Here is a 24,698-nt window from a genome sequence, read left to right as displayed (position 1 = left end):
TTCTATTTGACAGTTACAACAGGGCCCCTACCGTGTAGGGTACAGCAGATGCACAAGTGAAGCCAAACAGACAAGGTCCCTGTTCTCCTAGACCTCACAGTCAAGGGGAAGGAGACACACAATAAACGTTAATCAAAGGAATGGCAATCAGACTGCAGAGAGGGAGAAAAAATCAAGGCAAGGACACGGGGCCCTTTGAGAGTGTGCGGGTATGAGGGAGGAAACTCGCAGAAGCCTTGCTTCACCTCCTAGAAGAAGGCACTCTATCCATTGCCTGGACTAGGGCTGGCTCTGGATTTGAAAAGTAATTTCAGAAGATTACTGGTTTTCTCGCAGAAATGCCTTGAGACTTTCACAAGACCAGCGGCCAGCGTGAAGGATAAGGGTCCACTTAAAGATGAAAAGACTCAGTACCAAGAGATCACATGATAGAGATGGCCAACTACCCTCCAGAGGTGGCCTCCATCCTGGATCCCCAGTGACCAGGCCTCCAGAATGAGCACCACCCTTGCCCTCCAGGAACCAGCATGGCTTCACGGCAGCCCATCTTCCTCCAGCTCATATAGCCCCCACCCCACATCCCAGAACAGCGGAAAATTCCAGCTCTGGTTAGCTTTGCCCAGAAAGCTAGGATATGCAGGTGGACACATGTGGGCACAAAGGATTTGACCTTCAGTAGAAGGCCCCTGTACTGACAGCAGGACTGGTTGTCTGTCCTGTGCTGTGGCCCACATGGATGAGTTCATGGCCCCAGACCCTGGAGGATGAGGATGGGATGAGCATGGACAGGAGCTTGGCACTGCTGCTAACCTTTCATGAGGACAGTCCTGGCCTCGGCCCACTCGGTCCTCCCGTCTGACGTCAGCAGGCCGATTGGAGGCAAGCGCTCGTCCTCGTTGGAAGCCATTTTGACTATCTTTCCCAACTGAGTGAACAGATCCCCCTCACTGAGACGGCGGAAATTAATGACAACATCTAAGACAAAGAACTGTGGGGGAAACAGGTCAAACACGTCACTCAAGGCTGCAGAACTCCTCACGGGGACCTAACTGCCAGCTTTCACTGGGCCAGGGAATACTCAGATTCAGGTCCCCAAGGGATTTCATATTCTGGGTGGTCACAATTTGGAGACCAACCCAAAGCTGTTGACTGTGCTGGACCCCAAGCTGGACCCCCACTCAAAGATCAAACATCTCTAAAAGAAAGTTTGTTTTCGTGGTTCCTAGTTTACGTAAAACCACTGCATTTGTGGGGACTTGGGCTCTCAGACACTGCTTGACAAGTGTAAATTGGTAAAAAACCCTTTTGGAAGGCCATGTGTATCCAAACTAAAAATGTGCATACCCTATGTCTCGGCAAGTGTACTTGAAAGACATACTTCAGTCTAAGGCTTAGTGACACGTCCACGTGTTGCCCCAGAATGTGCATATCAGTCTTGTTTGCAACAGTGGAAAAGTAGAAACAGCCTAAGTGTTCTTCACTTAGGGGACGGCTAAGTAGAATGTACTTGTCCAGGGCATTTCTACCCAGCAATTAAAAGGAATGAGCTCATTCAAGGTAGTGATATAGGGTTAGCTTGAACACACTGGTGAGTGGACCAAAAAAGCCAGTCAGTGAATAATATGCAGAGAAAGATTCAAAATGAAGATCAATACACAAAAGGCTGTGTGCATACATGTGCACGTACATTTGTATACGTCCCCGTGCTTTATGTGTAAGCCTGTGGGGCTTCAGCCTGCAGCTTTGATGCAAAGGGTCTTATTCCTTGGCACAGGTCAAGATGCCCTTTTCACCTGGTTGAATGAATCCTCTGCTCAGCCCTGAGCCATGCACACGTGGCCGGGTCCAGAGCAGGAGCTCCTTGAGCACTCCTGGACTGGACGGAGACTGGGATGGGCGGAGGCTGAGAAGGGCTAGTTTGGACTTCGAGAGAAAAGTCTTTGTTTTGTGGCCAGCCAGCCTGGGTATGAGGTGGACTGGGAAGTGTCTGGTTGTCCTTCAGGCCTGGGACGGGGCTGCAGCTGCCCTAATATGGCAGACATTCTCTGAGCTCCCAACTTGCTAAGAACGTGAGATAAGCCTGAGAAGAAATCATTCCAGAGCAATTTCCAGGGGACCCACCTGGTGGGTGTCATCATATGTGCTTTTTAGCAAAAACAAAACAAAATGAATTCTACCTTTTTGTCAGATGAAACATGGAGTCTCGATATGTAGAATCTAGTCTGGTGGACAATGAGAAGGGGTCTGGAGCTCCCATGCTCAGCTTGTTCCCCTGGCCCCACGGGGCCCTTGTTGGCCCCTGGAACCCAGTCTGAAAACCTCAGTTGCGGGGGACAGAGAATGCAGATTTTGAGGCCCAGCCTGCAGGATCACTGTGGGATCACATGAACGCGTGTAAGTGCTGAGCCCACGCCCAACATGTGGTTCGTCCAGTTTGTCCTTCTGTAACTCTGTCTGTGCGTGGTCTCCAGGAGGATCATGGCTTGGGTGATGGTCTGAGGGTAGAGGGGCCGACACCATGCTGGGCTCTCGTTAAGGACCTTCAGCCCAGCAGGGTCTTCTTCCAACCTGACCTGGCTCTTGGGGGCTCAAGTGCAAGTCCAAGGGAGCATCCGCTAACTCATGGTTCTCCTTGTTCTTAGAGCCAATTAGTGGAGAGAAATGGGGCTGATAAGGTCAGGAGACCTGAGTTCTGGGCCGCTGCACCGCTGCTCACCGTGGGGTGAGCTCTGTGAAGCAGCAGAAAGGGATAAGCATGAGTGGCTACTGCTAGCCCCACGACCCACCCTGACCGGCAGGGCAGCAGTGGGAAGGTCTGCCTACCTGGTTTCGGCAAGCCACGATGATGTGCTCAGGCTCAGGCATGACACTGCTCTTCTGGGCCACCAGCGTGTCCTGGGTGTGGCCAGGGAGCCGGTAGGAGGAGAAAAGCCCATAGTACTGCCTCATACAGAGGGGCTGCCCTGCCAGCTGACCCTTGGCACAGTCGGTGGGGAGTGAGTGGCTGGAGGGGCAGACAGGTAAGAGGAGGGAGCCGTGAGAGGGTGGACGGGACAGGGAATCAGAACCGGACCTACTGTCATGGGATCAGGCAAAGCAGGGCACAAAACCATACCTGCATTACCATGGGAGCCTAAGAGATCAGTCCCCGCTTTCTTACAGTAGAGGGGTGCCCCGTTTTCAAGGCCCATGGAGACTCCATGATTTTCTCAAAGCTCCATCGACCCACTCTCACCCTGCCTCATGACCACATGGGCAGGCCTGCCATTCTGACCCTCAGGGACTTTGCTTGCTTGGGCTGATTTTGGCTGGGCATGCCCTCGCCTCCACCCCTGCACTTAGTTAATCTGTTTAGAGAACTCCTTCACCTTCAAGAGCCTGCTCCTTCAACACCTCTTCAGGAAGCCTGCTGAGTTCAAGGCAGAAAGTTTGCTTTTCTCTGTGGTCTCAGTATATCTCGTGTTCACCATCTTTCCTTCCTTTCTCCCTCCCTCTCTTTTCTTTTCTTCATTCCTTCTATTTGTTTCCCTTCCATCCATCCATTCATCCACCCAATTTCAGAACACTAATGGAATGCAGAAAGGAAGCCAGTGGGGTTGAAGCAGCATGAGGAGAAGGCCAGGGAGGTAGGAAAGGGCCAGATCATGCAGGACCTCGTCAGTAGAAGTAAGGAGTTTTTATTTTATTCTCCGTGCAATGAACACCACTGGAAGGCTTTAGTGTTTTGTGGCATGATTTCATTTATGTTTCGCTTTTTCAATGCCCCTGGTTATATGTGTAGAATGGATCGAAAGGGGTCACATGAAGTACAAGGGAGGAGACTGCGGCCGAGATGGGAAGGTGATGTGGACTACGGGGAGGAGAGACAGGGAGGCTCTGGGACTGGTTTTGGAGGACTGGCTGAGAGCACCTGAGATAAGAGGGGCCTGGGGGGAGAGGAACCGTGGTGAGGTCTAGGTTTCTGGATTTACCACCTGTCAGTGCATTTATTGACCTGACAAGACAGGGTGAGGGCAAGCTGGGGGTTTGAGAGGACATTCAAAGATGCACTGGGGACAAGTTCAGTTTGCAGTGGCTGGGATGTTCCAGGGAGCTGACAGAAGTTTGAGGGAGAAGATGGAGCTATGTGTTATGTCTGCTGATGTGTCTGTCTTTCCCGGTAGTTGAGAGCCTTCTGAGGGCCGGGATGGAACCTTATTTCCCCCTATCTCTCCAGCATCAGTGCATTGCAAAGTGAAAGACTGAATGAGCAAGTGAATCAAGGTGCCCAAAACAGTTACTCAGGAAAATGTTGCAGTCTTGTGACATTTACAGTCATTCGACATAGGACCCTCCATGGGTGTTACGCGTGGATGTATATGGCGGTATGAGTGTGAGTGCACACATATACATGCACACTCACACACACATACTCACAGGCACACATACACACACATGCAACACATACACACATGCACACACATGTACACACAGAGACACTGGCACACACATGCACACACATACACACTTGGGCACACACACACACTCACACACATGCATGCACATGTGAATCTGGGGTCTAAACTGTCAGCGATAGATGGAACACAGGCCCCAGCCCCAGTGGGCAGGGCCCTGGCCCTCCTTCCTCCACTGCCCAGCTGTGATGCTGTGAGGGATGAGGCTCTTTGAAATCAGAGACTGGAAATCACAGGAAATCAGAGACTCAGAGACTCAGTGTTGTGGGCTGGAGGAGGGAGTGCTCTTTGAGGCAGCTGCTATTACTACTCCCATTGGAAAGACAAGCGACTCTAGCTGGTTTTTTTTTTTAAGGTTGACACATCCAGTGTTGTGGTTGTCAGTATTCAAACTCAGGTCTGCTCACTCCAGGGCCCAAGACCTCAGCTGCTCTGCTTTATGGGTCTCGGGGCCCTGTCCTTCCCTGGAGTGACTATGAGTCTGAGCCTCTGCCCTAAGGCTGGGCAAAGACTTAGTTGGACCCAAGTTGAAAAGAGAGTGAAGTTTGCCTCTTCTGCCCTCCTCATTCTGCCATCTCCTGGCTGTGTGACCACGGGCAAGCCACTTAACCTTTCTGAGCTTGGCTGCCTCATCCGTGAAGTGGACCCTGCTTGGGGCTGATGCCCTTATATTATCTGCTTCCGGGGACCCTGGCTTCTCCAGGCCCTCTCCCTCTTGCTTCTGCTCAGGCACCCTTGGCCAGGACAGGGTCTTGTCTTAAAATCAGTAATACTGCACTGAGCTCATGAGCAATCTCCACCTGTCAGAACACCCTCGTGTCCACTGTGTCATTGTTCCCATCCCTCGAGCTTGGTGGGGTGGAGGAGACAGAGGCTCAGGGCAGGGAAACCACACTTGCCCAAGTGGCAAGGCTGAACTCCCATCTCCTCAGTCCAACTTTTCCGTCTCTACCTTCTGATGCGTTCTCTGATTCCTGACAGACTGCTCATGCCAAATGCAAACCTAGGAGGCATGGAGGGAGGGGGCATTTTAAAGAGATTAAGGAAGGAGAGGCTACCCCAGGAAAAGGAGCTGGTCCTGGTCGGGCCCGCTGGGGTAGAGGCCATCAAGATGCTGGTGGTCCAGAAAGCAGGCAGCTCCCTGTCTACGGCAGCAGGGAGGCAGAGGTAGGGGCAGCCTGTCCTAATCAGGACATTCCCTTCCCAGGCCGGCCCAGTCCTACCTGTCCAGCAGCGCCTTGTAGCTGAGCACACCGGAGATGAGGTTGGCCGCAAACCTGTAGACAGAGATGAGGCCTCAGCCTTGCCTCCCAGGGGCCTGGGCTTCTCTCCCTCCCTCCCTTCTTCCCTCCCTCCCTAGCTTCCTCCTTCTTTTCTTCTTCCCTCTCCCTCCTGTCTTCCTTCTTTCCCTCCTCCCTTTTTCCCTTCGTTCTCTTCTTCCTCCCTTTTTATCTTCCTTCCTTCCTTCTTCCCTACCACTTTCCCTCCCTTCCTTCTTCCCCACTTCCCCCTCTCCATTTTAAATGCAGGGACTCCTGCCATAGGCCAGGCCTGGGTGGTGCACTACTCAGACCTGGTTCCTGACCCCCTCCAGATGCTGTAGGCCCTTCACAGGCCTTGGATTAAAAATGGTCCTTTGAAGAGAGCTGGGGGTGGGGCAGTTCTGGGGGACAGGAAAGGAACTCAGAGGGTGAATGAGGCAGAGGGAGCCAGGTGAGGCCACAGGGCAACAGGTAGGGGCCAGTCTTGGGGCTGGACTGGAAGGTGGATATTGGGACTCTGGGGAATCCAGCCTCCCAAGAAAGTCAGTAATTTGGTCCTCTTTGGAATCGGTCAACAACAGGTTTGGTTTTTTTGGTTTTTAATGCTAATGAGGAGTCCCCAGGTGGTACAGATGGTTAACACACTCACTCAGCTGCTAACCAAAAGTTCGGAGGTTTAAGTCCATCCAGGCGTGCCTCAAAAGAAAGGCCTGGTGTTCTGATTATGAAAAATTGGCCCTTAAAAACCCTCCGGAGTGCAGTTCTGCTCTGACACACACGGGGTCACCACGAGTCAGAATCAACTCGATGCCCACTGGTTAGCGCTAATGAAGAGGAAGGTGGGTGCTGGGAAAAAGGCACCGAGACGGGGCCGTAGGACTGCCTGTCTTAACTGTCCACGGATGATGAGTTTGGGCTTAATTGCATCTGCAAAATGGCCCCTTGGATGCAATTTTGAGAAGTGTTCTCGGAAGTTATTCATCCATTCCCACTCTTCAGTCAGGCTGAGGAAGGGGGTGGGGGCCGTTTGAGCCTAGCTGAGCCCTCCCCCCCAGAGAATGAGGGGTGGGCCCTGGCTAGCCTGGGGGTAGGCACCTGTCCCTTCTCCTGCCTCTGAACTGCCCCCATCCTGTGTGCCATTCTGGTCATGAGACCAGGGACTCAGGTATGGCTCTGAGAGACCCCCACAGGGAGACCCTCCCCTCATCCTCACTCCTGCGTGCATGGCCCCCACCATCATCTGTCAGCCCTCCGCGCGGCTCACTGAGCTCTGAAATTGCAGCAGATGGCGGAGGTCTGGTATGGCGGAGGCTGGCAGGGAGGGACCCATCCCCCCTCAGGAGCCTCTATTTAGAGCCAGGGGCTTTGGAGGGCAGCAGAGGTCCTCTCAGACAGACAGGGTAGCATGTTACCAGTGGCAAGCACCAACGGGGTCTGAGGGCACACACCTCTCTGCTCAGGGCCTTAGCCAGGTCAAGTCCAGCTTGGGGACGCTTCGGGGACCATGACCTCCACTAGCATCCCCTTCCCCAAATAAACATATTATGTAGAAGGTCATGTGTTCATTATCAATTGCAGCCTCACCTCACCTCTTCCCCAGCCAGGTTGCCTGGAACAGCTGCTGTCTCAGGGACATTGATCAGGCCCTCTGACCCGCAGTTCCCAAGTTCTGAGCCAAGGAGCACCTGGCCTCACCTTAGCTGGTCGTTGGTATCCTGGAAGTGCTGCCGTGCAAAGATCAAAGCTGGGCTGGAGTTGACAGGCAGGGCCAGGCGGTTATTAAGATACATGTCGTTCAGCCAGTACTCAGACACCTGCCGGGGAGGGAAGGAAGAACGGGAGTCGTGACCCACTTGCGGTTGGTCCCAGAGGCCACAGCCCCCTGCCAAGTAAGGCAACAAGCACTCGTCCTGTCAGCCCTAAGGGACAATTGAGGCACTTCATTTGATTACCCATTTCTTTCATTCCACAAACATACACAGAGCCCCAGTTATGTTCTAGACCCCACGCGCACTACAATCCACCACGCCTGCCCCTCATCTCTGCACCATACCTCTTCCCTCGTGGTTTCCCAGCTTGCTTCTTTGGTTCTTCACTCCTGTCCCCACACCTGTCCTTCTGTGTGTCCTGTTCCTGCCCCTCATCCCTGTCCATTGTCCTGACCTCGTCTCCATTCCCACCTCTTCCTCTGCTGCCTCATCCATGTCCCCTTTGTGTTCCCCATCTCTGTCACCTGTCTCTCCCCATCCTACCTCTTCCTCTGCTGCCCCGTCCATGTTCCCCTGTGTGTTCCCCATCTCTCCCCATCCCCATCTCTATCTCCATCTGTCCCCATCCATGTCCCCCTGTGTGTCCCCATCTGTCCCCATCTCTCCCCATCCCCATCTCTATCTGCCCCCATCCATGTCTACCTGTGTGTCCCCCATATCTGTCCTCTGTCTCTCCCCATCTCCATGTATACCCCCATCTCTTCCTCTCTCTGTCTCCATCTCTAGCTGTCAACCCCACATCTGGTCTGTCCTTCACTCTTACCCTTTGCCATCCCATCTCTCCTCCATCCGTGTTCCCTGTCTGTTCCCATCTGCCCCCCAATCTTGTCTCTCCATCTGCCCCATCCTTGTAATCTTTTTGACCCCCCATCCAAGCCCATCTATCTATCTCCTGTTTCTGCCTCCTGCCCCTCCTGCATGGGTCCATTGTCTGCCCCAGTCTGCCCACTTCCAGGCCACCCACACCGCCCCAGGAGCCTAACAACTCCCACCCAGTTGGCCGTCTTCTCCCGCCGCTCCAGAAGCTTCTGCTGCAGGGCCTCACCGAGGCCATCAGGGTCCCCAAACCGCTGCACGATGGCCTGGCTCTTCCTAAACTGCTCCTCAGGCACCAGGTGCCGCATGCACCGCAGGTAGGTGGCCAAGGTCTGTTGCAGAGGGGGCACTGGCAATTTGGGTAGGCTCTGGAAGAGAAGGGCGAAGCTTGAGCCCCCAATGTCTGTCTCCATCTGCCCTATACTTGTTTTCTATCCTGGGACCTGTGTGTTTCTAAGACACAGTGCAGCAGAATTACCAACTTCAGAGCTCCTGTTTGCTGCCTCCCTCCTCCCCAACCCCCCGGAGGGGACCAAGTGCAGAGAAAAAACCTTGATCTTGGCATCAGACAGACCTGGGTTCATACCCTGACCTGCCACTGACCAGCCTGAAGTCACCTCACCTTTCCATGCCTGTGTCTTTCCCTATAAGATGGGGCTAATAAGCTTACCTCTCACAGAATCACAGAGGTACCTAATGGGAAGGTGCTTATAAACCATAAAGGATGGGGCTGCGATGAAATAGTCCTATCCCTGGTACTGTTGGCTGAGGGTCACTCTTCATTTAGGAATTGTCCCCAACTGGAGCTCTAGAATCTAATGAATCCTTTGGGCACATAGGATGCTACTCTGGAGGAGAGACTTGCACAGGCAAGTGATGTTTTTGGATGGGAGGAGCCACATCTCAGTGTTGCTCTGTTGACCAGAATTCTGTGTTTCCTGGGAAGGTAACTCATGCCCTGAGCTCCCTGTTAAATCCAGGCCAGAGTTAGCAAATGCAAGTGGGGGCATTTCATTCCAGGCGTCCATCCATGGAAGGGAGAGCTCAACCTCTCCCCAATCTGTCCAAGCCTCAGCTTTTGCATCCATGTGACAGAAATAACAATTCCTACCTGTTATGGATTGTACTGTGTCCCCCAAAATATGTGCTGTAATTCCTAGCCTCTATGCCTGGAGTGGAAACCCTGGTTGTGTAGTGATTACGTGTTACGGCTGCTAACCAAAAGGTCAGCAGTCCAAATCCAGCAGGTGCTCCTTGGAAACTCTATGGGGCAGTTCTACTCTGTCCTATAGGGTGGCTATAGTTGGAATTGACTCAGCAGCAATGTTTTTTTTTTTTTTATGCATGTGGTTATAATCCCATTTGGGAATGGGTTGTCTTTGTTATGTTAATGAGGCAGGATTAATGGATGGTGTATCTTGAGTCAATTTCTTTTGAGATATAAAAGAGATTAAACAAGCAAGCTAAGAAGCAGAGATGAGGGGAAAGAGATGCCAAGCCACATGAAGATTGCCCAGGAGCAGAAGCTCACAGAGACAAGGACTTTCCTCCAGAGCTGACAGAAAGAGAAAGCTTTTCCCTAGAGCTGGCACCCTGAATTCAGACTTCTAGCCTCCTGAACTGTGAGAAAATAAATTTCTGTTTGTTAAAGCCACCCACTTGTGGCACTTTTGTTACAGCAGCACTAGATGACTAGGACACCAGAGAAGGATGCAAGAGAATTACCCGACGTCAGCAAGTAGCCCCAAATAAGCATGCCATAAAGTGTTAAATCCTTACTGTCCTTGTCTGTCTAGAGGAATTCCTAAGAGGAAAGCCAGCATCTCTAGGCCCCCCAGAGTGTGGGTGGAGTCTGGGCAGAGAGCCCCACCCTGTCCTCCCCATATGGACACTGTGCTTCCCCGTTTGCTGTTTGTGTTCACACAGGATCTCATCTGTGTTTTCAACAATTTTGTGACTTAGCCACAGCAGGGGTTTTTGTTCCATTTACAGATAAGGAAACTGAGGCCCAGAGAGTGTAGGGATTAGTCCAAGGTCACACAGCAGTTTGGTGGCAGGGCTGGGACCAGCAATCCAGTCTTTGTCCAACCTCTGTATTGCTCCTGTCTCCTTGATCATTCTCTCACTTTCTCCCTTTGCTTCCTTTTCCATCCCCTCCCTTTCCTTCTCCATCACTTAAGCTACTTGTTGTGGGGCCAGTTCATGTATGTGGAGGCCCCAGGTGTGACGAAGAAGAGCTGTGCTCCATGTTGTGGGGTCGGTTCATGTACGTGGAGGCCCCAGGTGTGACGAAGAAGAGCTGTGCTCCGTGTTGTGGGGTCAGTTCATGTACGTGGAGGCCCCAGGTGTGACGAAGAAGAGCTGTGCTCCGTGTTGTGGGGTCAGTTCATGTACGTGGAGGCCCCAGGTGTGACGAAGAAGAGCTGTGCTCCGTGTTGTGGGGTCAGTTCATGTACGTGGAGGCCCCAGGTGTGACGAAGACGAGCTGTGCTCCGTGTTGTGGGGTCAGTTCATGTACGTGGAGGCCCCAGGTGTGACGAAGACGAGCTGTGCTCCGTGTTGTGGGGTCAGTTCATGTACGTGGAGGCCCCAGGTGTGACGAAGACGAGCTGTGCTCCGTGTTGTGGGGTCAGTTCATGTACGTGGAGGTCCCAGGTGTGACGAAGAAGAGCTGTGCTCCGTGTTGTGGGGTCAGTTCATGTACGTGGAGGCCCCAGGTGTGACGAAGACGAGCTGTGCTCCGTGTCGTGGGGTCAGTTCATGTACGTGGAGGCCCCAGGTGTGATGAAGACGAGCTGTGCTCCATGCTGTGGGGTCAGTTCATGTACGCGGAGGCCCCAGGTGTGATGAAGACGAGCTGTGCTCCATGCTGTGGGGTCAGTTCATGCACGTGGAGGCCCCGTGGGTGACGAAGACGAGCTGTGCTCCATGCTGTGGGGTCAGTTCATGTACGCGGAGGCCCCAGGTGTGACGAAGAAGAGCTGTGCTCCGTGTCGTGGGGTCAGTTCATGTACGTGGAGGCCCCAGGTGTGACGAAGAAGAGCTGTGCTCCATGCTGTGGGGTCAGTTCATGTACGCGGAGGCCCCAGGTGTGACGAAGAAGAGCTGTGCTCCGTGTCGTGGGGTCAGTTCATGTACGTGGAGGCCCCAGGTGTGACGAAGAAGAGCTGTGCTCCATGTTGTGGGGTCAGTTCATGTACGTGGAGGCCCCGTGTGTGACGAAGACGAGCTGTGCTCCACAGGGTTTTCCAGAAGTAGATCACAAGGACTTTCTTGCGAGGAACCTCTGGGTGGACTTGAACCTTCAGTCCTTCTAGCAGCAGCTGAGAGCATTAATCATTTGCACCACTCAAGGACTCTCTCCCTCACTTAGCTGATCATAATAGGAAAACTTTTAATATTTTTGGTTAATCTTCAAAAAGTTGGCTGCTGCTGGGTCACCTACTACCAGGAGTTTCCTCCTCTGTGGGGCGGTGGGGGTGGCTGCAGAAGTGCAGGGCCCCTCTGAGAGCACGTCTCAGGTCTGCTAACACTGGCTGCACCCTGGAGACCCCACACAGCCCTGGGCAGAGGCGGAGGATTGTGTCATGTGTGTGTATGCACTGATATATGAACAGAATCTCCGCCCGCCTGATCCTGTCTCTACAGTTCACTGCCCTGGGGGAGATGAGGGTGTCAGGGTCACTGCGGAAGCTTCTGGCCTGGGAATGACTCCAGATGGGTCTGGGCAGCACCCCAGGCTGCCAAACCCACTCCCAGAAGGATCAGATCCCTATCTAGCGCTCTGGTACCCTCCTCCTTCTCTTGGGGACTGGGGAAGTTGAGTGGTAGGTAGGTGGACAAGCATCTACAGAAAGCCCTGCCCAGCTGGTGGCCTGGCACCACTTCTAGGAGCAGACCACCCTTTTCAGGTCTCTGACAGTGAGCTGGGATTCAGCTTAGAGTAATAGAAAGTCATGCGATGGGTAAAAACGACTGAGGTGGGACATCTCAATTCTATGTCCAGCCCTGTGAGATCCCACCCCAAACTCTCAGTGGCTTCTGGCCAAGGCCTGGGGCCAGAGACAGGGACTTGTACTAACGAGGGTTTTTGGACTTTGGGGTCTCAGTAAAAACACATTTCCTGATCAGTTCTTGGAAGGAATGATGGAGAGACAGGCCTACTCTCAAGGAAGCCAAAGGGTGAGACATGCTTGAGACCAGAAGGAACAGAGGTGTTGGAGAACTGCAGAGCCTATGGAACTTGGGGAGCAACTTGGGCGGGGTGGGGTGGGGAGGAGCCAGAGAGCTATGGTCAAGGTTTCAAGCAAAAGTGGGGGAGAGGGGTGGCAAGAAGGCATTTGTGGCAGAGGGACTAGCATGTGTCAGGCCTTGGAGATAAGAGGTGCTATTCTCACAGGGGGCACAGTTACAGAGACTTCCCTGACATAACCAAACATCTTAAGGTATTGGTTTACTGGGTGTGAAGGCTTGGGACCATAGTCTCACGGGACAACTCAGTCAATTGGCATAACACAGTTCATAAAGATGGTAATCTACATCCTAGTTCGGTGCGTGGTGTCTGGGGTCTTAAAAGCTTGTGAGCAGCCATCTAAGATGCAACTATTGCTCTCTACTCTTCTGGAACAAAAGAAAATGAATGAAACCAAATGCTCAAAGAAGAAACTGGTCCACAGGACTAATAACCCACATGAACCATGGCCTCATCTAGCCTGAGGCCAGAAGAACTAGATGGTGCCTGGTACAACTACCAACCATTCTGACCAGGTACACAATGGAAGGTCCCACATGGAAAGGGAGAAAAATGTAGAACAAAACTCAAAATTACTAAAAAAACAAACAAACAAAAAACCATGCTTACTGGTCCAATAGTGACTAGAGGACACCCTGAGACTGTCACCCTGAGATACCCTTTGAAACTGGACCTGAAACCAATCTCAGAGGTCACATTTCAGCCAAATAATGTATTGATCCATAAAATAAGCAGTTACATACAAGAGGAATGTGTGCCTATAAACAACAAACTATGCAAGACCAAACGGTCAACATTTACCCTAAAACAAAGATGAGGAGGTGAAGAGAGGCAGGGACTCTAGATTAATGGAAACAGAACAGTCTAGAAATAATTAAAATGTTGACACATTGTGAAAAATGTAACCCGTGTCATGGAACAGTCTGTATAAAAATTGTTAAATGGGAAACTAATATGCTGTGTAAACTTTCACCCAAAACACAATTAAAAGAGAAGATTAAAAGGGAGGATACCTGCCTGGGGTGCGGTGGCTTCATCTCCAGCCAGTGGGGAAGGTGTGCCTAAGGCTCCAGGTGAACCAGCCACACCAAGCGGGGCTGGCTGGGCAGAGTTTGGGGTGGAGGATGAGCCCTCCCCTTGCCTGGCCTTACAGCAACCCCATTGAGCTCAAAGCCACTGGAGTGGGGAGATGAGCTTTGGGATAGGGGGAGCACCCTTCTAAGCCACCAGTGCTGGGCCCACTGGAGGTGGTGAGCAGCCCTGGGAGAAAAGACAGGTACCTGACCCAGGTCAAGGCCTCTTTCTGACCTTGATTAGGAAGGTGTCACCATCAGCATTCCATCAGCACCCCCTGAGGCCACTCCCAGCCCCTCCAGGCCCTCCCAGGACCCTCAGCATGCTCAGGGCAGGGCTATTGCCTGGGCCTCATGCCTGGAAGAGGGCAGGGCTGAGGACCAGGCAAGTGCTGGGGCCAGTCCCTCTCAGGACTGTTCTAGGAGTCAAGGCATGTGCGTGCGGAAAGCGGGCATGGGGGGAGGGGGAGCCTCAGAGGTCACTCACAGGCTCCTCTGCACCACTGGCAGGTTTTGCCACCGTCTGATGGGGGACCTTCTCCAGGATGGGCATCTTGGGAACTCTGGGTCTGGGGAAGCAGAGGTGCAGACCTGGGGAGAGAGAGAAGGAGGGTTATCACCATAACAGCCACATAAACTTGCCATGACCCCTTCATCACCAACCTGTGACCCCCTACTGCACCCCAACCTGTGAGGAGGCCAGAGAGGGACAGGAGTATACAGGGACCATATTGCAGGCCAGCCCAAATCTCCTGATCCCTGGACCAGTCCCCCTGACTACATGCCCTCTCTGAACCCCCAAATGGGAGAGGGTGGGTCCTGAAGTGAGTCTCCACCTGGGACTTGCTCTCACAAGGCTGCTGCCACTCCTGGTCCAGCCCAGCCATCCCAGAGACCACCTTGGGGCAGTGTTCGAGAGAGCAGGGCTGGGCTTGCCTGCTCTGATCGACTCCCAGCTGGCCACACCTCCACCTCCGCCTCCATCAGGGGTTGTTGGCAGAGCAGTTGCGTTCCTGCCTGGGAGTTCCAATAGGTGTGTGCTTTGCTGATTACATTCTCCTTCCCATTAGACCGTGAGCTCCATGAGAGTCATACCATACCTGCCGTGTTCAGTGCTTCATCTCTGGGACCTAGCAAGGGGCCCAGCATGTAGAAGGACCAATGTTTGTTAGCTGAGTAAACAAAGGAATGCAGGCAGGCACGTGTGTATGAATAAATAAATAAACGAGTGAATGGGTGCATACAGGGATCTTTAAGGCCCTGGGATCCAGGATGCACCCTGGGCTGATTGGGAGTCCAGCCTGTGACCAGAGTGGAGAGGACCCTGGGACCTGGCAGAGGAGCTGGGGACTCGGACAGCCTCTGGTCTGTAGGCTCCCAGTGTTGGTAGCTGAAATATGGGGGATGCTGAAGAGTGAGGTGCAGGGAAGGTGAGCAGCTGGGGCCCTGGGAGACCACTGGCCCAGCGGGGAGAGCTCGAATTACTTTAGAAGTTGCAGTAGCAGTGGGCGAAGTCAAGATGAGTAAAGGCCAGTTTTTACTGCCGGTGCCACCCAACCTGTTTCCCTCCGAGATCCCCCACAACTTACGCCTGCAGAGACACACACACAGGATTTCCACCACCTAACCCTACTCCCCCAAGAGCCTAACCCTACTCTCCCCCAAGAGTCCAGAGCTGATACTTTTCCCATTCCACCACCCAGTTCTCCTCCAAGGTGTAACATCCAGAAAGGTGGATGACAAGGGTCCAAAGACCGAGGAGCCTGAGGCTACCTGGTGTCTCTGGTCAGCGAATGTAGGGAGCTCGCAGGCACCGAGCAGGGGCACTCCGAACTGCAGGGGTCTCCTGGCCCGCCGCGCCGCACCGCGAAGCACAGGGACTGCCTGGACCCTCAGAGCAAAAGCAACGGAATCTAGGCCCCGCTCGGCGGTGTTTCCTTGGGGCAGTGAGGGCTGGGTCTGATCGCTAGTAGCCCTGGGGCCCCACGAGGCCGATGCCTTCTCTTGCTTTGGCCTGGGTACCAGAGCCACAGAGACAAGACTCTAGTCTGGCTTCAGAGACTCTGCATCTTGGAGAGGCATAGCAGAGAGGAATGATTTCTTAGGGGTATCCCCAGCGCCTGAGGAGTGGAGCGCGGAGGCCAAGGGAGAGCGTTTGCTCCCGGCCTGCAAGCTTCCCCTCCTCCTTGGCCCTTGAGTACCAGCGCCCAGAGGGCTTCTTTCTGTCTGCCTGGTGCCCTCAGGTCCAGTCCCTGCTCCCGCTGGCCTGGCTTCAAAGGCTGCCAGGAAGGGTCCCAGTTCTGCTCTGGAAGCCCAGTCCCAGCCCGGCCCCGCAGCTAAGGCTGTCTGAGCGCTCCAGGGACCTCCTACCACCCCGCTCGGAATTGGCACCCGCAGCCACCTCTGGCTCTCCGCCCCTGCGCCAGCACTTTGGGGGGTCTGGGCAAGGCCCACAGAGCTCAGAAAGAACAACCTCGGCAGTTAGCGGAGGGGTCCAGGTGAAGTGAGATCGAAAACCACCGGGACGTGACGATCAAGCTCCCCAAGCCCTTCCTCCGAACTTCTCATCTTCGAGCAGCACCGTCGCCGCCGCCGCCCTCAGCCTGGCCTCGACGGCCGCGGCTGCCCGGGACCCACAGGGCTTCGCCGGGCCTGGGGCCTCCCAGCCCCAGCGCGGCGCCTGGGCCGAACCTCCTTCCCACCCGCACCCGCCCGTGAGCCGCGCTCCGCCGCCCTGCCCGCCTCACCTGCTCCCTCCCGCTCCTTCGCGGCGGCCGCCACCGAGCTGCACCCGCCGGACCGGGCCGCGGGCGGGGTGTGAGCGGCGGCAGCGCGGCGGAGGGGACTGTCGCCTGAGCCCGGTGCCCGCCGCCGCCCGACTGGCCCGAGCTGGCCGGCCGCGCCTCCCCGCCCCTCCCGCCGCCGCCCTGCCTCCTCGCTCTCTTTCTTCTCTCTCCCATCCCTCCCCCCTTTCTCTCTCTGGGTCCTCGGTTCTCCCGCCCCAGCCTCGCACTACCCGCCGGGGGTCGGGGGCGAGGGGGCTCTCGGACCAGCCTGGACGGCGCCGCGGACCGGCTCGTGAGCTGGACGGCGGAATCCAGACCCGACAAGGGGGCGCAGAACCTTGGCCCGCCCATGCCAGTGGCCCCCAGCCGGCTTTCCCCCATCCTCGCATCCCGGCTCACCCAACCCCATTAGCCCGGCCTCCAGCCCTGGGGAGGCCGGGGGAAACCTCTGCCCTCCCTACCCCCCCAGCTGGGCTCCAACCCCGCTGCCGTCCTTTTCAAAACAGTAATAATAATCATCCCGTTAGCTGATCACCACGGGATCTCCTCTCCTTTTCTCTTCCCATCCCATCACTGCTGGCACCGTGGGGGTGGGGGTGGGGGGTAGTACAGACAGGCTGACCCTGACGACAGACTTGGGGGTGCACAGGGACACGCAGCCTGAGGCTGACACTCCCTCCAGACAAAAGCCCCCCCCTTCCAGAGACAGGTCCCCACACACGACCACAGCCCCACACGCAGACCAAGAACAGACGTGCACAGCAGCAGTGCGGACCCGCCGCAGGCGCGGTCTAACGCACAGACGGACCCGGACTCCGCGGTCTCTCCACGCCGGAATCCGAACCCCTTGGGGCCTTCATCAGGCTGCGGGCTCCGGGACTGGCCGTAAACGCGGCCTGGGGCTTCCGGACTCCGGGCGGGACTGCGTCGGCCTTACAGACTTCGCTGACAGTCCTGGGTGGCGGCTTCCACTGCCGGGGTGGGGGCGGGGTCGAGGGGCGGGGGCGCTTGGCACCAGCTCCCAAACTCGCATGCCCTTGGGTTCCTACTCAAACCCGCGCCCGCCTGCTGGGACACAGCGCGATCTCCCGCGGAGAGCCCAGACCCACCACAGCTAGTTCTCTAACGAACACACACACCACACACTCGCTCATCCAGAGGTCCAGCCCTGAAAGATGGGGCCCGTTTTTCTTCCTCTGCCCGGAACAGCTCAGCCCCTACTCCTCTCTGGGAGCCTGGACCGAGAAGGACTCACAGCCCGATGTGAACCCCAGCGGGGAGCTTCTGAGCTCTGGGGCTGGTGCAGGGCGTGTCTTTGACGGGCGGGGCCTGACACACTCTCCAGACGTGGGTCCTCGGGCTCCCCTCCCCTCCCGCAGCTAGGTCGGATCCGGCGCTGCCGGGGCCCTAGGAGGACCCGGCTGTGTGAGGACCCGCAGGCTGACAGGGAAGGGGGGTGCGCCAGGAGTCTCCGTGGGTGAGAGCCCCTTTTGAATATCTATTCCCTTTTTCAGGTAGCAAAAGAGCCGTAGGCTCCTCAGGCGCCCGCCGCGCTCACGCCTGGATTGGGCCTTGGAGACCCACTTCAACCTCCCCTTTGCCCGGGGCCCTGTGCCTGGCCGCCCACTTCCACCAGGAAAGAGACTCTGTCTCCGACAGACATGGTTTATTGATTTGTGCTGGAGGCACCGCGGTGCTAGTGGGCGAAGTTGGCACTGGGAGGAATGGAAGAAAAGACAGACGGACGCATGGCTCTACTACAGGGGAGCCCCGAGGTGTAGGCTTGTGCGCTTCTTCACCCCTGCAAGGAGCACTTTCGCTTCTCGTGCTTTGATGCTTCACGCCCTGTTAGACAAGCGAGGGGGTGGGGCAGAAAGGGGCACCTAGAGGGAACTGGGGCAGGGGTAGCCAAGAAGGGGGAGGGGCTGGGGTACTCGCTGGAGGGGGCGGTCCCTAAGGCGGAGTTGGCCAGTGCGCTCGCAGGGGCGACCCAGAGGAAGAACCGGGCTACTAGCTGCGGGTGTAGCAGTCGTTGTAGTCGTCCTCACACTCTTCTAAGGGGCCAGGCGGGCTGCCCGGCGCGCCGTCCGGGCCCCGAACTGGGCGCTCACGCAAGCGCACGGCATCGTACAGCCCCTGCGGCGGCTCGTCGAGCAGCACGTCGCGCTCGGAGCGGGAGCGCGTTAGAAGGCCCACGTTGCGCAGCAGCAGCAGGACCGGCGCGTAGAGCAGGTTGGCCAGGCCCATGCCTAGACTGAGCGGCGCAAAGCCCAGTGAGTGCACGATGTGGCCGGCCACAATGGGCCCGAGCGCGTAGGCCACGGAATAGGAGATGTCGGCAATGGCGTAAACGCTGCCATAGACAGAGACGTGGCGCACATCCACAAGGAAGGCGAGTGTGGGCAGCAGCGCCGTGTCTACCAGCGCGATGCCGAAGCAGAGGCCGCAAAGCGAGACCACTAGCGGCCCGAAGGAGCGGCAGGCTGGCACGACGCAGGAGCTGGCGCCGATCACAACCAGCCCTAGCGCGCCATACAGCCACTGCAGGTGTGGATAGCGCGCCGCCAGGCGCACGGTGAGGTAGACGCCTAGCACATGCGGCAGGAAGGCGGGCAGCCAGGCCATGCCCATCTCCCACTCGGACGCCGCCATCGTGTGCTTCATCCACGTGGAGATGGTAGGCTCGAGGAAGGCGAGCGGAATGTTACAGGTGGTGAGCGCGCCAGCCACCACGGCGATGTAGGGGTCCAGCATGAGGCGGTGGATGGGCGTGCCCACCGGCAGGTTGGCCCGCGCCCGCGCTGTGGCGGAAAAGGGCTTGGCTACGGCCAGCAGCAGCAGCGCGTCGAGCAGCGACACGGCAGCGAGCACAAGGAAGGGCACTCGCTTGCCGGCGAACTCATAGAGAATACCCCCGAAGGGTGGCGCTACTAGGCTGCCGAAGCTGATGAAGGCCTGCGCCAAGCCCAGCGCGCGGCTGCGCTCGGCCTCCTCGGGATACTTATCGGCGATCATGGCGATGCCGGACGTGTCTGCGAAGGCCGATCCCAGGCCCTGCAGGCTGCGCGCGGCGAACAGTGTGGCGTAGTCCTCCGCAAAGGCGAACAGCACCGTGGAGGCAAACATGACACCCAGGCCAATGAGCAGCGGCACGTCGTAACTCATGCGGTCGATAAAGGGCCCGCTCAGGGGGTTCACCAGCAGCTGCAGGATGGCCTTGGAGGCGAACAGCACCCCAATCTTCATGTCCTCGCTCTCCGTGGGATAGCGAGGCCGCAGGACCGACCTGGAGGGCCACCCAGCTGTCGGGGGCGCCGAGGTGTTGGCGGTGGCGGCGCTGGCATTGGCTGGAGTGGGCGGCAGCGTGGTGGGCGCCCACACCTCTGGGGTTGGTGTGAGGCTCTCGCTGCCCCCGTGCATGTGGGCGATGTAGTCGGGCACGATGGGCACGATGACCATGTACAGCATGTTGTCCAGCAACAGCACCACACACACGATGACCAGCACCAGGCGCCGCTGTCGCCTGGGCTCCTGCAGCGCCGTGCCCACCGCGTTCGACAGCTTGGTGGCCGCCGCCCGGGCCTGGCCGGCCGGCTCCGCGGGCTCCATGGCCCCCACCCCTCCCCACCGCTCTGCCTAGGACGCCTCCGCCAGGCGGGACGCGGGCGCCCCACAGTGCACAGAGGAAGGTGCGAGATTTCAGGGCGCGGTCCGCGCGGCACAGATCCCTCTGTGCCTCAGGTGGCCGCAAGGCTCATGGCCCCTCACCCCGGAAAAGGCGAGGATCCGGTACGACTAGCCGCCGCCGCCGCTGCTCCGAGCCGAGCCCGGGATCCGGAGCCGCTGGACTCAGGAGCGGCCGGGGTGGCGGGCGTGCGGAGGGGCCGGGGCTGGAGACCGAGTGTGCTGCGCCCGGTGCGCGCCAGGAGCCACCCCCGCCGCGCTAAGAGGCCGCCTGCGCGGGCCGAGGGGCATGCTGCTGCTGGCCGCCAGCTCGCTTCCTCGCCCCGCCGCGGCGCTCCCCTCCCCTCGCGTCGGCTCTTGCCTCCTCCTCCGCCTCCTCCTCTTTTTTCCTTTCCACTCGGGGCTGTGACGCGGCGAGTCCCGGCCCCCGAGTGGTGCCCCGGCCACTTGCGTCGCTCATGCTAATGCGACGTCGGCGGGGCGGGGGCCGAGGGCGGGGTGCGGCCGGGCGGGGGTCTCTTCCCCAGATGTGCCAGGGCTGAAAGCCCCAGGAAGGGGTCTTGGTGCAGAAAGAGTCCTGGCCAAGCCCCTGGGGATGGGTGCACCGCGCGAGGAGCGAGCTCTTTACCCCCAGTTCCGGGACCCGCGGGGTCAACGCTCGCTCTTCTCCCCAGGGGAAGGGAGCTAGGCGGCCGGCTCCCCGCGGCCCGGCAGGAGAAGGGGGCGCCGGAGGCTCGAGATCTCCGCCTCAGCCTGTATCTCGGCACACAGCGGGCAGGGAGCCCCCGAGGTGAGCCGCGGCTGCGTCCATCTGTTCTCGCAGCTGAAGTGCCAGCTGCGATCAGAGAAGCGCCAAGCACGGACCCCCCAACCCTTTCTCTGGCCCCGCCCCTGGACCCATTCACCCCCGGGGAAGGGAGAGGGAGGCGCAGAGACTGCTGGGCCGGGTTTCGACCAAGGGGCCTTTTGGGAGATTGTCACGGCAGCGAATTCCGACTAAGCATCTGGGGATGGAGGGGAGAAGTCTCCTCGCCCCCACCCAGGGCACCGTCCCGCACTGCCCCGCCTCGCTCCCCCAGCCTGGACTTCTCTTCGCTCTCACTGTCCAGGTCCCGCAGCTCCCCCTCCCCTCCCTTTCCTCCCCAGGCCTCTTCCCACGGGGCCAAGCCCTCTATCCTTTCCCGCGAGGCCCCGCCCCTTTTTCCTTCTCCCGGTCCCCCCCCCATCTTCAGAGCTAGATTGTGCCGCCTCCAAAATCAGGGTGGGCTCCCGGAGTGACGTTGCCGGGGTCCTTTCTAAGAGCTGTAGGAAACCCCACGCGGGCGCTCTGCCTACTCTCCGAGACGGGCCCAGCAGCTTTGATTTCATCCGAGGCTCACCTTCCATGAGGGCCGCTCCGCTGAGGCGCCCAGTTCTCAAGAGACAAACGGGAGCCGCCCAGGCTGTGCGCTGGGCCTGATGCATACCCAGGGGAGAGCTGACCCTGGATGGCAGACGGAGCCTGTGCCCTGGTCCGCGGGCGGGCTGGCAGGCGAGGGGCTCTGTAGCAGGTGGATCGGTTGAGGGGCTTTTGTTGCTGAAATTAGTCTGTCTTTCTTTTCCAGAGTCAGGAGCCTCCCCATTCTTCTGGACTCAAAAGCAAAGTAGCATTAGATCCACCCCGCCGGGCTCCCCACTCCCCAGGGGTACAACGGTGCAGTGCAAAACACGTGGCTTTAGAGGCAGACAATTGAGGTGACCCCGGCTCTGCCACTTACAAGTTAGGGATGCCTGGGGGAATTACTTCTCTTCTCTGCCCCTCAGTTTCCTTATCTGTAAAACAGGGTAATAATAGTACCTGCTGCTCAGGGTGGCTGACACACAGTAGGAGAGATGTGAGTACTTGCTATTGTTATTATCTGTATGATGTCCTGTGCTATCTTCATTTTATAGTTGTGGGATTTGTGAAGGGCAGGTGAAATGCCCCTGACACACTGGCTTCCTAGCTGCTTCCTCTGGTTAGGTGGGTATTGTAAGCCTGGGCTCTGTCCTGACTGGTGGGGCCCAGAGGGCGTTGGAAACTTGGCTTCTGTCCCTAAGACAGCTGTGGGATGAGGTGATGGAGACGAGAGCATGAGGGTGAAAAGGCAAGCAGCCTTGCCACCTCTTGCCAAATCTTTCCACCCACCCAGGCAGAGAAAGACATCCACTTAGGGAGTTGGCAGCATGTGCTCTGCAATGGCCACACCGCCCTCTGTCTGCAGTTCCGTCAGAGACAGGGAAGAGCCCCCATAGGCGGCTTTGTGCTAGTCACAGCCCCACTCTGGGCCCAAGCCTTGGCCTGTGTCAAGTAAGGAATTAGGTAAGAGGCCCCTCACTGCAACCCTCTGCAGGCCCAGAGCTGCAGAAGGGCTTTGTTTGGGTAGGAGAATTATCTTAAATTTTATTTGAAGACCTTTAGTCAGTGCGTACGCACTCTCACCAACCACCTCCCCCTCTCCCCCAAGCTAGTTTCTCACATTCCTGTCACCTGCCTGACCAGCTGAGTTTGAGACCTCTGGGTTCTTCTCCCTCTTGTGTTATGAGGCTTTTAAAGGTGCAGTCTTCCACCCTACAGAACAATGACTATATTTTTTAGTGTTACAACAATTATGATTATTTATTGCTTGCCCTGTTAGATTCAAGAAGGGGGAAAAGGATTTGAGGCAGAAGTTTTCTGTCCATGATTGAGAACAGTGAAATCTTTGTGAGCAGTAACTTTTCCCAGGGCCTGCAAGGTGGCAGGCCCCATTCTCCCAGCCCCCTGGCCCACATAATTCATGGTGGTTCCTGAGCATTAAGCCAAGTCATTTCTGGGCTCAGGCCTACCTCTTTGGTCCTCAAACCCCTATGGCAGGAAGCAAACTCATTTATTAAGCCCTTACTTTGTACCAGGAGCATCGTTTATGCTTTTTTACTTAGTCCTCACTCTATCCTGCTGCCATGTAGGTGATATTTCCCCCGTCCTACAGATGAGGGCAGGCCCAGACACCAGCAGCAGAACCTGGATGTAAACCCAGGCTGAAGCCTGTCTTGTGGTCCTCATGCTGGCCCCCTGTGACCTGTGCCTCATTGTGCTGTTGCTGCTCCACAAAGTGGACACACCCTGGCAATGTAAAGAAGAGGGGGAGATGAAGACCCACGGGAGGAGGTCCCAAAGACACAAACTCCTCACTCCCCACTGTCCAGTTCAGAAGGCAACCTTCATCCATCAGCAGCCCCAGAGATTAGGATGGGGGACGGCGAGGATGCCCTTCAACCAAACGTTAGTGCTGAAGCAGGGCAGGACTTGGGGACAACCTGAGTTTCTGCCTTGTAGTGCAGGGAGCTGTCCGTGGTGCTGGCCACCGGGCTCTGCCACTTGCTAGCTAGCCAGCCTCGGAAGAGGGCCACGGTCCCTCCATCTTCCTGCTCCTGTCGGCTTCCCCTTAAACTGAAAACTAAACCCAACAAATAGATTCCTACTCACAGTGACCCCACAGGACAGTGTAGAACTGCCCCATAGTGTTTCCAAGGTTGTAAATCTTTACTCGCAGACTGTCACATCTTTCCCTTGTGGCAGCTGGTAACTTCAAACCGTTGATCTTTCTGTTAGCAGCCCAGCTTTTAACCACTGCACCAAACTGACCTCTTGGTAAATTCCTTTCCTGAACTCCCTTGTCTGAGCGTACCTTACAGAAAAAACTTCCAATCCAATCCCACAGGATAACAAGGAAACAGTTTTCTCTCCTTTCTCAACCAGATATAGAAACTGTTGCTGCTAGGTACATAACTGGTACTTGATGTAAGCTGAATGGGTAAAGGAAGGAATTTACTTACTATACACGCTGTTGTTGTCAGATGCTGTTGGGCCAGCTCTGACTCATAGCGCCCCCACATACAACAGAACGAAACGCCGCCGCGTCCTGTGCCAGCCTCATAAGTGTTGCCGTGCCTGAGCCCACTGTTGCAGCCACTGTGTCAGCCTGTCTTGTTGAGGGCGTTCCTCTTTTGCACTGACCTTCTACTTTACCAGGCATGATGCCCTCCTCCAAGGGGCTGTCCCCCCCTGATAACATGTCCAAGTGTATGAGACAAAGTCTCACCACCCTCCCTTCTAAGGAACATTCTGGCTGTACTTCTTCCAAGATAGATTTGTTCGTTCTTTTGGCAGTCCATGGTATATTTAATATTCTTCATCAACACCATAATTCAAACGCATTAATTCTTCTGCAGTTTCCTTTATTCATTGTCCAGATTTCACACGCATATGAGGCGATTGAAAATACCATGGCTTGGGCCAGGCCCACCTTAGTCCTCAAGCTGACATCTTTGCTTTTTAACACTTTAAAGAGGTCTTTTGCAGCAGATTTGCCCAGTACAATATGTCGTTTGATTTCTTGACTGCTACTTCCTTCCATGGGTGTTGATTGTGGATCCGAGTAAAATGAAATTCTTGACAACTTCAATCTTTTCCCTATTTATTGTGATGGTGCTTATTGGTGCAATTGTGAAGATTTTTGTTTTCTTTATGTTGAAGTGCAATCCATACTGAAGTCTTTGATCTTCATCAGTAAGTGCTTCAAGCTCTTTTACTTTCAGCAA

At 56.2% G+C, this 24,698-nt stretch overlaps 2 protein-coding genes across 2 annotated transcripts in view; both read right to left on the bottom strand.

The window, feature by feature from the left end:
• CHAT (choline O-acetyltransferase) overlaps positions 1 to 16,793 on the bottom strand; it is a 66,788-nt gene extending 49,995 nt beyond the window's left edge. Inside the window, exons 1-10 of the mRNA XM_049856024.1 lie at positions 16,208 to 16,793; positions 15,400 to 15,563; positions 14,958 to 15,033; positions 14,727 to 14,798; positions 14,114 to 14,217; positions 8,478 to 8,669; positions 7,412 to 7,530; positions 5,678 to 5,731; positions 2,824 to 3,004; positions 811 to 988 (exon numbers count right to left, since the gene is read on the bottom strand). Of these exons, the coding sequence (XP_049711981.1) occupies positions 811 to 988; positions 2,824 to 3,004; positions 5,678 to 5,731; positions 7,412 to 7,530; positions 8,478 to 8,669; positions 14,114 to 14,217; positions 14,727 to 14,798; positions 14,958 to 15,033; positions 15,400 to 15,563; positions 16,208 to 16,793 (1,726 nt within the window). The remainder of the gene's footprint in view (positions 1 to 810; positions 989 to 2,823; positions 3,005 to 5,677; positions 5,732 to 7,411; positions 7,531 to 8,477; positions 8,670 to 14,113; positions 14,218 to 14,726; positions 14,799 to 14,957; positions 15,034 to 15,399; positions 15,564 to 16,207) is intronic.
• Positions 16,794 to 18,422: 1,629 nt separating this feature from the next.
• On the bottom strand, positions 18,423 to 20,021 carry SLC18A3 (solute carrier family 18 member A3). Its single transcript, XM_049855937.1, has one exon. The coding sequence runs from the start codon at positions 20,019 to 20,021 to the stop codon at positions 18,423 to 18,425; it is 1,599 nt and encodes a 532-aa protein (XP_049711894.1).
• Positions 20,022 to 24,698: the final 4,677 nt, after the last annotated feature.

The sequence above is a fragment of the Elephas maximus genome, chromosome 16, assembly GCF_024166365.1.
Source record: "Elephas maximus indicus isolate mEleMax1 chromosome 16, mEleMax1 primary haplotype, whole genome shotgun sequence".
NCBI classification, from domain to species: domain Eukaryota; kingdom Metazoa; phylum Chordata; class Mammalia; order Proboscidea; family Elephantidae; genus Elephas; species Elephas maximus.
The sequence above is the reverse complement of the archived record's forward strand: the minus strand, read 5'-3'. Positions and strand labels throughout refer to the sequence as shown.

Excerpts from the sequence above, each read along its gene's own strand:
- SLC18A3 (XM_049855937.1), bottom strand. The coding sequence starts at position 20,021 with ATGGAGCCCGCGGAGCCGGCCGGCCAGGCCCGGGCGGCGGCCACCAAG.